The sequence below is a fragment of the Lithobates pipiens genome, unplaced genomic scaffold (genome assembly GCF_037356315.1).
Source record: "Lithobates pipiens isolate NorthernLeopardFrog02 unplaced genomic scaffold, aLitPip1_a1.2 Scaffold_78, whole genome shotgun sequence".
Classification (NCBI taxonomy): Eukaryota; Metazoa; Chordata; class Amphibia; order Anura; family Ranidae; genus Lithobates; species Lithobates pipiens.
The window spans coordinates 428,879-441,258 of NW_027507901.1; the positions used below are offsets into that span (position 1 = coordinate 428,879).

Genomic DNA, 12,380 nt, shown 5'->3' on the forward strand with positions numbered 1-12,380 from the left:
AGATAGAGCTTTCTCTTGGTGGCTTTTGATTACCACTGTTTTATTTTTTGCGATATAAACAAAAAAAGGTCAACAATTTTGAAATTTATTGAATTATTTTTTTTGGTATAAAACATATCCAATAAAAATAACAATCTAATTTCTTCATTAAATTTAGGCCAAAATGTATTCTGCTACATATCTTTAGTAAAAAAAAAAAAAAAATCCTAGTAAGTGTATTTTCATTGGTTTGTGTGAAAGTTATAGCATCTACAAACGATGGGATATGCAGTATACAGTATACTGTAATTATGATTTTTTGTATACTAGTAATGGCGATGATTAGTGACTTATAATGGGACTCTAATAGTGTGGCTGACAATCTAACACTAACTGATGCTGAAGGGGAATTGACTAGCTGACCCTGACACAACCAGTGACACTAATACAGTGATCAGTGCTAATGCTATATACTGTCACTGTACTAATGACACTTGCTGGGAAAGGGTTGGCATCTAGGGGCTGACCAAAGGGTTAACTATGTGCCTAACAACGCGTAATGCCTGCAATGTGTGCTGCTTTTACTAGGAGATCCGGCTGATTTCTCTCCCTACTTTCCCGGGAGAAAAATGAGCCACATTGCTGCTCCATGTACAGAGCCCTGTGTTGTTAGTAAACACAGGGCTATGTTCTGTGATTAGCTAAGCTGATCAGCAGGTCCCAGCCATGAATCATTGGCCGGGACCTGCTGACTGGCTTGTGCTGTATTGAATCACAGTACAGATCGGGCGCGCCCCCTACCCATAAATTTAAAATCACGTACATGTACATGATTTAGCACACGGGGTACATGGGGTGGTCTGCTAGTGGTTAATACACCATTAAACTGGATAAGAGGAAAAAATCTGCATGTAAAAGGGGCTTTATGGTCGGCTAGATTTGGCATCAAGAGCACAAGGCCCCACCCCTGCTAGAACATTGTCCTCCCCTGCTTAAGCCGAACCCTCCACCTTCTTGTGCCCCACTACATATCAGAGGCCTCCATACAACATTCATGGCCATTGAACTTTACATCCCCAAAGGAAGGAATGTCCACACTTTCTGGAAACAGAATAACAGTCGCATCACATTGACTTACCATGCAGAGTCACTTGACATTAAATAGCCATTCACCTTTAGTGGACAGTCCGCAGTAGTCACATGTGAAAGCATTTTCAGCACCTTGGAAGCCATCTCCCTTTTACAGTCTCTTCTCCACCCCAGGGTCATTAATACTCACAGGACTGAGCTCTCTGTAGTCACCTCCTTGCTAGTTACACCTCTCCAGGGTCCCTCCAGGGAAGCAGCCTTACTCAGGGAACTCTTAGCCTGCCCTAAAAGGCCTTAAAGGCCTAGCTCCAATCTCCATAAGGGAGAGAAAGACTACAGCCGACTCTTCTTGGGTGCAGGTCTAATCCTCCCGACCTCCTGACCTATCCAGGGTCTACAAATGCTGGTTACAGCCTCATAGGTGGGGGGTGTTTAGCTCCCTTGTTGTGTTGGGCGAACGGTTCGGCCCGAGCATGAGTTTGGGCTGAACATTGACTGTTTGCCCTGTTCGGGGAATGCCCTGCACACTGCACAGTGCACAGTGCTTGCAGTGCAAAGTAAAAGCTGGTTGTCAAGGAACGGGTAACAGGAAGCATCCTTGCAGCATCCTTAACAACCGACGAGTCATCAACTGTCAATGGGTCTCCCCGCTGACAGCTGAATGATAAAAAAAAATTGCATTAAAAAAAAAAAAAAATCAGCGTGGAGTCCCCCCCAAAATCCATACCAGACCCTTATCTGAGCATGCAGCCCCCCATACTGAACCATACCAGGCGACATGCCCTTAACATGGGGGGGTGCTTTGGGGTGGGGTGGTCTCTTCCCCACAACCCTGGACTGTGGTTGGGGGGGTCTGTTGGTGGGGGGCTTATCAGAATCTGGAAGCCCTTTTTAACAAGGGGCCTCCAGATCCCGCCGCCCCCCCATGCAAATGAGTATGGGGTATATCCATTACTTATAGAACAAAAAAAACAAAAAACGCTCTGCATTAATTGACAGCTGAACGTCTAATGCAGGGATTCCCAACCAGGGTTCCTACAGAGGTTGTAGGGGTTCCTTCAGCATTGGACAATTTCTGCCTCTGAGATAACTTCCCACTGACACCATTGATCTTTTTAGCTATCTGTAAGGAGGTAATTCTTCCCAATGACCACAAGTGTGAGGACCATTCTTCCCACTGACCATCACACTAATGTATCAGGAGTTGTAGATTTCAAATTTTTAGCAGGGGGTTCCCCGAGACCGGAGAACTATTTCAAGGGTTCCTCTGTGTTGAAAAGGTTGAGCAAGGCTGATCTAATGCCTCCTCCTTCTAATGCCTGCCATTCCTTTATAGGTAACTGCGGGGCCACCTGGTGACATCCCCTGGTGGCACCGCCCCCTTGTGATGTCACCGACTCAGTGTACACATGTCTGTAACATCACAAGTCGGGTTGGTATGGACTGGGGGGGGGGGCGCCTTTTCTTTCTTTCTTTTTTTCAATAGCTGGGTGTCGGCAATTGCAACCGAGAGTCAATTTAAATGCGAATTGACTATTTTTTTTTATAAATGTAATTTTTGCTGCAGCAGGTTCTATACATGCAATAGATGTGCCACTTTACAGGCACACTAAGGGGACCTCCCAGGCACTATATTTAAAGGAATTTTTCATTTTTATTGTTGCACTTTAAGCATTATTAAAATCACTGCTCCTGAAAAACTATTGTTTTGTTTTTGTTTTATTGATATATGTTCCCCAGGGCAGTACCCGGACCCCCATACCCCCTTTATGGCCAATTATTTGCATATAAGCCTTTAAAATGGGCACTATTGATTTTTTCTGTTTGGCTCCCATAGACTTCAATGGGGTTCACTGCTCGGGAGTTCTGCTGCAAACCGAACGGGGGGGGGGGGTATTTGACCCATCTCTGCTCCCATGCCTCAAGTGCTCCTCCAAACCTGGCTTATAACAAGCCACTTATAACAAGCCACTTCCTCACTCATGACATCACTGTGGGAGGGCTCTACCTAAAAGGGGCCCAGCACCTGATGACTCTATTTGCTTTAACCAGACACTATTCTGGTACAGACCCCCCCTAGTGGCAAATTAGCTAAACAAGTAGCTACAAATAGTGCAGCTACTGACTTTTAATAAGGGAAACACTTACCAGTCCAGGGATCCGGCGCTCTCCCCGCCCAGGCTGCTTCTTTGCTGGTCTTCAGGTCCCATGGGCCGCCATCTTTACTCTGGGAAGCTGGCTACGACTCCCTGTGGCTTCACAGCCTGCTCTCTACTGCACATGTATGAGCTACGGCACACTATGAATGGTCCCACAGCCTCCTGGGACCTGAGACCATGGTGAGGGCATGTGGCCTGGTATGGTTGGGGGGACGCTTTCTCATCTTCCCTCCCCCCTTATCCTGTGGCCTGCCAGGTTGCATGCTTGGATAATGGTCTGGTATGGAATTTGGGGGGACCCCCATGCAATTTTTTTAAACCACTTCAATACACTGTGTTTCATAAACTACACTGCCTGCATTGACAGACTATAGAGTCTACACTGAATATCTAGTCTATGCTAAATGCAGAGTACATATATATATATATATTTACAGTATCTCACAAAAGTAAGTACACACCTCACATTTTTGTAAATCTTGACACTTATCTACAATGTAAAGTAGTGAGTGTACAGCTTGTATAACAGTGTACATTTCCTGTCCCCTCAAAATAACTCAACACACAGCCATTAATGTCTAAACCGCTGACAACAAAAGTGAGTACACCCCTAAGTGAAAATGTCCAAATTGGGCGCCAATTAACCATTTTCCCTTCCCCGGGTCATGCTGAAATTTCAGTGACCAGTATGAGAGAGTGAGAGCGATAACACCAAATTTAACACACTTGCTCCCCATTCACACCTGAGACCTTGTAACACTAACGAGTCACATGACCCCGGGAAGGGAAAATGGCTTCTTTTTTTTTCAAAATTGTCGCTCTTTTTTTTTGTTTATAGCGCAAAAAATAAAAACCGCAGCGGTGATCAAATACCACCAAAAGAAAAGCTCTATTTGTGGGGGGAATTTTGTTTGGGAGCCACATCGCACGACCGGTGCAATTGTCAATTAAAGCGAAGCAGTGCCGAATCACAAAAAAAGTGCTCTGGTCAGGAGGGGGGGGGGGGGGGTAAATCCTTCTGGGGCTGAAGCAGTTAAAATGTGACATGTTTGGTATTAATTTACTTAGCCTAACATCATCTCTTATATTTTTACAAAAAAAATTGGGTTATGTATTTTGTGGGGGTTTGCGTATTTTTTCCTCAAAAGTTGCATTTGAAAAACTGCTTTGCAAATATCGCGTGACATAAAAAATGGCAAAACCCACCGCTTTATTCTCTAGGGCCTCTGCTTTAATATATATATATATATGTATAATGTTTGGGGGGTTCTAAGTAATTTTCTAACAAAAAATATAGATTGTTAAATGTGAACAAAAGTGCCAGGTTCCCCTTAAACATTGAATTTTAAGGGGAACGTTGGGTTCCCCTTAAAATTCCCACCAGACATGAAGGGCCTAACCCGAATTGGGGGGAACCCCCAGCACTGAGCTGGCATTTCATTGGGGGGTAAATGCTGCATGCTTTGCACCTCTATGGAAGGTGGTCTGCTGTGCAATGAGAGAGGTCTATGGAAAAGGTTGGAGGGGTAGAATATAATGGGGGCAGATAAGTCAGATGGGGGGGGGGGATCAGATGTTACTGGAGGATGAGGGAAAGGAGGAGGGGCCACTGGTCAGGTCAGGTGATAAGAAGCGTGTCATTCAGCGCTGAGGCCGCGTTGTCTCGAGTTGTCTACAATCCTCATGGTGGAGTGCGGCTTATCATCACTGTGAGTTCCCACTTCTCTCCCTCCTCTAACTCGTCTCTTCTCCTCCTCTTCCTGCAGATGGGTTTGTTGAAATCTACTTGATGGACACTCCCCTTAGCTGGTGGGACGCCCTGCGCTACTGCCGCCAACACTACACCAACCTGTTAAGCGTGCCGGATGACCGCACCCAGAACCTTGTGGCTACCAAGATTAAACAGACCGGAGCGTCGGGGACCGGACTATGGATCGGCCTCCGCAGGCACAAAGTATTGGGGTTCCTGTACTGGATGGGTGGGCAACCCACTGACTACTTCAACTGGGGGGACGGTATGCCTAGTGACCCCGACACCAACCTTTGTACCCTCATCTCACTAGAAAACAACTTCACCTGGTATGACCAGTGCTGTGCCACCCAACTTGGTTTTATCTGCTACTGACCCCTCCCCCCAGGATATATAACACCCACTGATCACTACTGACATCCCTCCCCCCAGGAATATAACACCCACCAATCACTACTGACACCCCTCCCCCCAGGATATATAACACCCACCAATCACTACTGACACCCCTCCCCCCAGGATATATAACACCCACCAATCACTACTGACACCCCTCCCCCAGGGTGTATAACACCCACCAATCACTACTGACACCCCTCCCCCAGCATTTATGCCACCCACCAATCACTGCTGTCACTCCTCCCCCAGGATATATAACACCCACCAATCACTACTGACACCCCTCCCCCCAGGATATATAACACCCACCAATCACTACTGACCTCCCTCCCTCCCCCCCAGGATATATAACACCCACCAATCACTACTGACACCCCTCCCCCAGGATATATAACACCCACCAATCACTACTGACCTCCCTCCCCCCAGGATATATAACACCCACCAATCACTACTGACACCCCTCCCCCAGGATATATAACACCCACCAATCACTACTGACCTCCCTCCCCCCAGGATATATAACACCCACCAATCACTACTGACACCCCTCCCCCAGGGTATATAACACCCACCAATCACTACTGACACCCCTCCCCCAGGGATATTGACTGTCCGAGGGCCATAAAGAGCCCCATTGATCTTGACATGATGACATCATACATGTCCATATAAAAGGGAACTCCAGTCCCGGAATATCTGAGGTTTATATATGACAGGTCCCACCTGAATACTCCCCCAAGGAGGTTCTAATCATTGGCTCCTAATCTGGAACACCCATTGTAATTTCATGGTGGTAAATGTTGGTAATTATTGGGGTGCACTTCCATTGTTTGTTCACATATATCACCTTTACCTGTATGGGAATCGGGATCTAATGTTTGCCTATTAAATTTCTGTATGTTGAAAAGTCAACAATTTCCAGTGTTCCAGCCGTCGTATTCATATTTTCAAATGACTGGACCTCATAGTACATTGTCTACACCCCACCCCACCCCAGGCACACCCATTCCATTCAGGGCTCTCCAAACTATGACCCTTCAGCTGCTGAGGAACTTCAAGTCCCATAAAGCCTTTGCTTTCGAGTGGTGCCTGTCAGTCTTGCAATGCCTCATGGGACTTGTAGTCCATCAACAGCTGAAGGGCTGTAGTTTGGGGGCTCCCTGGAGTAGAGGCCTGAATAACTGACCGCACTAAGCCCTGGTGATCAGTCCATGGTGAGGAATGACGGAATGTTGCAGAAAGACCCTATTAGAACGGTAATGATATCATGAATTGCAGAGCTGTCAGGTCTGAGGGGTTGACTCTGCACGAGTGAGGCCATAACCAGAGGCTGCCGGTGGAATGTGGTTTTTGTGGTTTGATTTAGAATATGAGATGTCCCCGAGCTAACACTGAGACACCGTGGCCTGCTTCTGTTTTTTCACGACTTTGCTTCTCTGAAGATAATCTGCGATGCATGTTTGTTCTAAGAAATGGCCGTGTTTTCTAAGTACGAAGAAAGTGCTTTTCACAGTGGAAGCTTCACGTTCCGAAGAATTCATATCTCTATCACTTGTTGTTGTGCATGTTTGAGCTCTCCTGGCAGATTTCCAGAGATTCGGAAAATAAAGAACTAGAAGTATGCCACCCATCACGCCCCCTTATTATTATGTAAGCAGATCGGGAACCGTGCCAAATTCTAATTAAAAAAAAATATGACTTATTTGCCATTTTGACCCATAAGATGGCCTTGGTTATCGGGGACCATAAATCAATCGTCAGGGACTGCAAATCGATCAGCAGGGACCAGGGGCGTAACTAGAAATCACAGGGCCCCATAGCAAAATGTTGTATGGGGCCCCCCTGCAAACAGCCCCCCCACAAAAAAAATTAACTAATTCCATTGAAAAACAGATTACCATACAGATTACCATACTCACATTAAATTAATTCGACCGTGACCAGTAAATTCATTCATCAGTGACCAGTAAATTCATTCATCAGTGACCAGTAAATTCATTCATCAGTGACCGTGACCAGTAAATTCATTCATCAGTGACCAGTAAATTCATTCATCAGTGACCGTGACCAGTAAATTCATTCATCAGTGACCGTGACCAGTAAATTCATTCATCAATTACCTTGACCAGTAAATTCATTCATCAGTGACCAGTAAATTCATTCATCAGTGACAGTGACCAGTAAATTCATTCATCAATGACCGTGACCAGTAAATTCATTCATCAGTGACCGTGACCAGTAAATTCATTCATCAGTGACCATGACCAGTAAATTCATTCATCAGTGACCAGTAAATTCATTCATCAGTGACCGTGACCAGTAAATTCATTCATCAGTGACCGTGACCAGTAAATTCATTCATCAGTGACCGTGACCAGTAAATTCATTCATCAGTGACCATGACCAGTAAATTCATACATCAGTGACCAGTAAATTCATTCATCAGTGACCATGACCAGTAAATTCATTCATCAGTGACCAGTAAATTCATTCATCAGTGACCGTGACCAGTAAATTCATTCATCAATGACCGTGACCAGTAAATTCATTCATCAATGACCGTGACCAGTAAATTCATTCATCAATGACCGTGACCAGTAAATTCATTCATCAATGACCGTGACCAGTAAATTCATTCATCAGTGACCAGTGACCAGTGCAGGACATTAATACAAAAATTACTGTGACCAGTGCAGGACATTTACCCCCTCCCTCCCCGCCATGCTACATATTAGAAAAATCAGTCAAACTCACAGACAGTTCAGAATGCAGTCTGGCCCCATCACTGCATCAGCTTAATTTAGCTTGTATGGTACCTCTGAAATTGTAGTCAGCAAATTCTGCAATAAAGTGAGGGCATTGACTGGTTCCTCCTCGGCGGTGCTGCCTGGCTCCTCTTGTATGCAGGCTGCAGTAGCTCAGCAGTAGCTCAGCATACCATAGCTCAGTAGCTCCGCCCATCGAGCCTCCGGCCGAGTGACGTCACGACGCTGGGACGGGGCTGACGCTGGTGTTCTAGGCAGGACAGAAGCTTGCCAATGCCGAGCCCCGGACTACTCGGCAGCGGGCCCCGGCTGAGGGCCCCATTCGGCAGCGGTCCCCACTAGGCTGCGGGCCCCATAGTGACTGCGGGCCCCATGGCGACCGCGTGGGTTGCTATGGCGGTAGTTCCGCCACTGGCAGGGACCCCACATCGATGAGAATGAATCGCAAATCAATCATTGAAGATCACAAATAAATCAATGGATACACCCCGCAAAACAATAATTGAAGAAAAAATTGTGGGGCCAGTGATGTTGATCAAGGGGTAGTGCCACATCCAGTATTAAAGTGGTTGCAAACCCTTACAAACCTTTTTTACCTAGAGGTAAGCCTAGATCATGGGTCTTCAAACTACGGCCCTCCAGTTGTTCAGGAACTACAATTCCCATCATGCCTAGTCATGTCTGTGAATGTCAGAGTTGCTCAATGCCTCATGGGATGTGTAGTTAAGCAACAGCTGGAGGGCCGTAGTTTGAGGATCCCTGGTCTAGATTAAGGCTTACCTGTAGGTCCAAGAAATATCTCCTAAACCTATACAGTTTAGGAGATATTTACCTGAAGACAGCCACCGCTGTCTATGGCGCATGCGCACTGGGTAAGCCGCAGATCACGGCGATATGCCGCGAGTGTCGGCTCCCGTGCGCATGCGTGGGAGTGACGTCATCGCTGCTCCAGCGAATCACAGCTCCCACCAAGAAGATGGACGCTCGGAACTACAGGGGGCATCAGTGACTTCGCTGGCTCCTGTGTCAGGTAAGTGACACATAATGGGCTACTATGCGATGCGATGCGATGCATAGTAGTCCATTATGCTTTACCTTTGCAGGGAATCAAAGAGGAAGTAACACCCATCGGGGTTTACTTCCTCTTTAATAGAGAAAAGAAAAGAAATCCCCATGCGTGGTATACTTTTAAGGCACAATACTATTTCAAAATATTTTTGTAAGGTATATTAATAATGTTTAATTAATAATATTATAATTAATTAATGTTTCAAAAATATTTATTTAGGAAATGTATAGAAAATAATATATATAAAAGCATAGAATGTTTAAACACGTCTAAAACTTATACACCGTCACATGCATAAATGTACAATAAAGTTTGTGGTTTCTTGTACCCAACGCGTTTCAGAGTACTAAGTTGTCTCCTTCTTCAGGGGTATAAGCAAGAAGAAACTATGTTTTTCTAGAACAGAATAATAAATGGATAAATGCATAATAATGACACTAGTATTCAGTGACATACAGTATTATTAGAGTGCAGTATCAAAAAAGAAGAACACTTACAAATATTATAAATGGTGTAGTCAACATTCCAGTGATTATGTCTTTAAAAACATGCGAGGGTACGGATGCCTTCAAGTTCTGATTTAGGAAACCCCTAGTGGCGGGAATTTGTGTAGATGTTTGTAGATGTCGCACCCAGGAGGAATCCCACCGCTAGCCCAATACCCCCTCCTCCGTCAGGCTCTCCTTGCCCTCTGGTTGGTCATCCCTCCTCTGGTGGAGGAGGGGGTGTTGTGCTAGTGGCGGGATTCCTCCTGGGTGCGGCATCTACAAATATCTGCACACATTCCCGCCACTAGGGGTTTCCTAAATCCAGAACTTGAAGGCATCTGTACCCTCGCATGTTTTTCAAGACACTTTAAAAACAATAGCACTCTGCGATGTGTGTTGCCCCCTCATTGAACTGACCTGAGCCATCTTGGCGAACACAGCGAGCAGCACTTGGCTGGAGTACCTCCACCCTACACCTGAACTCTCCTATCTCGGCATGGTTCCCCGTAGGGGACATTCCCTCTCCTCCTCTGGTACACTCCTGCAGACCAGACCAGCCACCCCGACACCTCCACCCTGGGCTCCATGCTGGGGGGCAATGACAGACGGAAATCTGAGCTTTGGGCTGACTGTAGCCGCAGCGAGCAGCGATCACCATTATCCAGTGAATGACTTTGTCCAGAATCTCAGCTCACTTCCGCTGTGTGTAGGTGCACCGGTGTGTGTGGAGGAGGGGCAGCGGCTGCCTAGTTCACCTAGTGATAGCACCGGCCCTGTGTATAGCATTACCCCCAAATGAGCTGCTGAGAATTGACAGGTTCTCCAGCAATAGTACAGTACCACACATACCTACAACACAGGAAAAGTGTCTAGGAGATGCCTTTTTGTGGATTTTATTTGCAGAAAATGAGGTTAAGGGTCCAGGATGCTCCAAAATGACAGCAGAAATCAACAGGTAGACAAACTTTTACAAAAATTCTTTTGAATCAACCTTAAATGGAGGTAATAGGGAATGGCCAGTAGTGATGGCCGAACAGTTCGCTCGGCGGTCGTTTTGCGGCGAATTTCGGCTGTTCGCGGTCCGCCCATTCGGCGGACTATTGGCGCCATTCGCCCGGCGGACTTCTGTGTTTTTACTGTGTAAAAGAACTTTGACCTGATGAGACATCCATCATGGGGTACAGGACAGCCAATTGAGACATTACAGCACATGGACACTTGGACATTCCCCCTAACTTATAAATACACCCGATCCGGTGGCCATTTTACATTCTTTCTTCTGTCACTATAGGGAGAGGTTGCTGTGTGGAGTAGGGAGAGATAAACCACTAGCTATTTGGTACACAAAAGTTCTTTTCAGGACTGGTATAGGTGTTAGGTGTATATAGGTTTGCTGTGCTACTGATTGTTGCAGCAGCCTGAGTGTCTTTTGTCAGTTTAGAGAAAGGGACAGGACGGTGTGTCTGCTGTAGGGACAGCCAGATTAGTCATCATCATCATCATCATCATCATCATCATCATTAGCTGTTACTATCAGGTCCACAAAAGTGCTATTCCAGTAACCAGTTATTGTTCCAGCAGCCTCTGTTTTGCCAGTTTATATAGGGACAGGCAGGAAGCAGTGTGTCAGGCAGTGAGGGTCAGATTAAAGACTTGCTGTTACTATTAGTTCCACAAAGGTTCTTTTCAGGACTGGTATCAGTGGTATGGTAATAGGCTTGTACACGTATAATATTCTTTCTTCCAAATATAGAAAGGATATTATACTTGACTGCTGCCCTTCTGCTGCAGTCTGCTAATCATTCACAACCTACTTGTTCCACAAAGCTCTTTATCAGGACTGGTAACTTGGTCTGTCTAGGGTGCTACAGTACATAGGGTTGAGTGAGGTACAGTCTGCTATTCTGTAAGGACTGGTATCGGTCCACAATACATAGGGTTGAGGTGCACTACTGCTGACCGCTGCCCTATACTGCAGCAGTCCTTCATCAGTATAGGGACTGACGTACAGTCTGCTAATCAGTCACACACAACCTACTTGTTCCACAAAGGTCCTTATAAGGACTGGTAACTTGGTGTAGGGTGCTACAGTACATAGGGTTGAGTGAGGTACAGTCTGCTATTCTGTAAGGACTGGTACAGGTCCACAATACATAGGGTTGAGGTGCACTACTGCTGACCGCTGCCCTATACTGCAGCAGTCCTTCATCAGTATAGGGACTGACGTACAGTCTGCTAATCAGTCACACACAACCTACTTGTTCCACAAAGGTCCTTATAAGGACTGGTAACTTGGTCTAGGGTGCTACAGTACATAGGGTTGAGTGAGGTACAGTCTGCTCTTCTATAAGGACTGGTATAGGTCCACAATACATAGGGTTGAGGTGCACTACTGCTGACCGCTGCCCTATACTGCAGCAGTCCTTCATCAGTATAGGGACTGACGTACAGTCTGCTAATCAGTCACACACAACCTACTTGTTCCACAAAGGTCCTTATAAGGACTGGTAACTTGGTGTAGGGTGCTACAGTACATAGGGTTGAGTGAGGTACAGTGTGCTATTCTGTAAGGACTGGTATCGGTCCACAATACATAGGGTTGAGGTGCACTACTGCTGACCGCTGCCCTATACTGCAGCAGTCCTTCATCAGTATAGGGACTGACGTACAGTCTGCTAA

The 12,380-nt window shown here is 46.0% G+C and overlaps 1 protein-coding gene across 1 annotated transcript in view; it reads left to right on the forward strand.

Moving 5' to 3' along the window:
* LOC143959505 (uncharacterized) overlaps positions 1 to 9,544 on the forward strand; it is a 90,273-nt gene extending 80,729 nt beyond the window's left edge. Inside the window, exon 7 of the mRNA XM_077468183.1 lies at positions 4,994 to 9,544. Within this exon, the coding sequence (XP_077324309.1) occupies positions 4,994 to 5,352 (359 nt within the window). The 3' untranslated portion in view covers positions 5,353 to 9,544. The remainder of the gene's footprint in view (positions 1 to 4,993) is intronic.
* Positions 9,545 to 12,380: the final 2,836 nt, after the last annotated feature.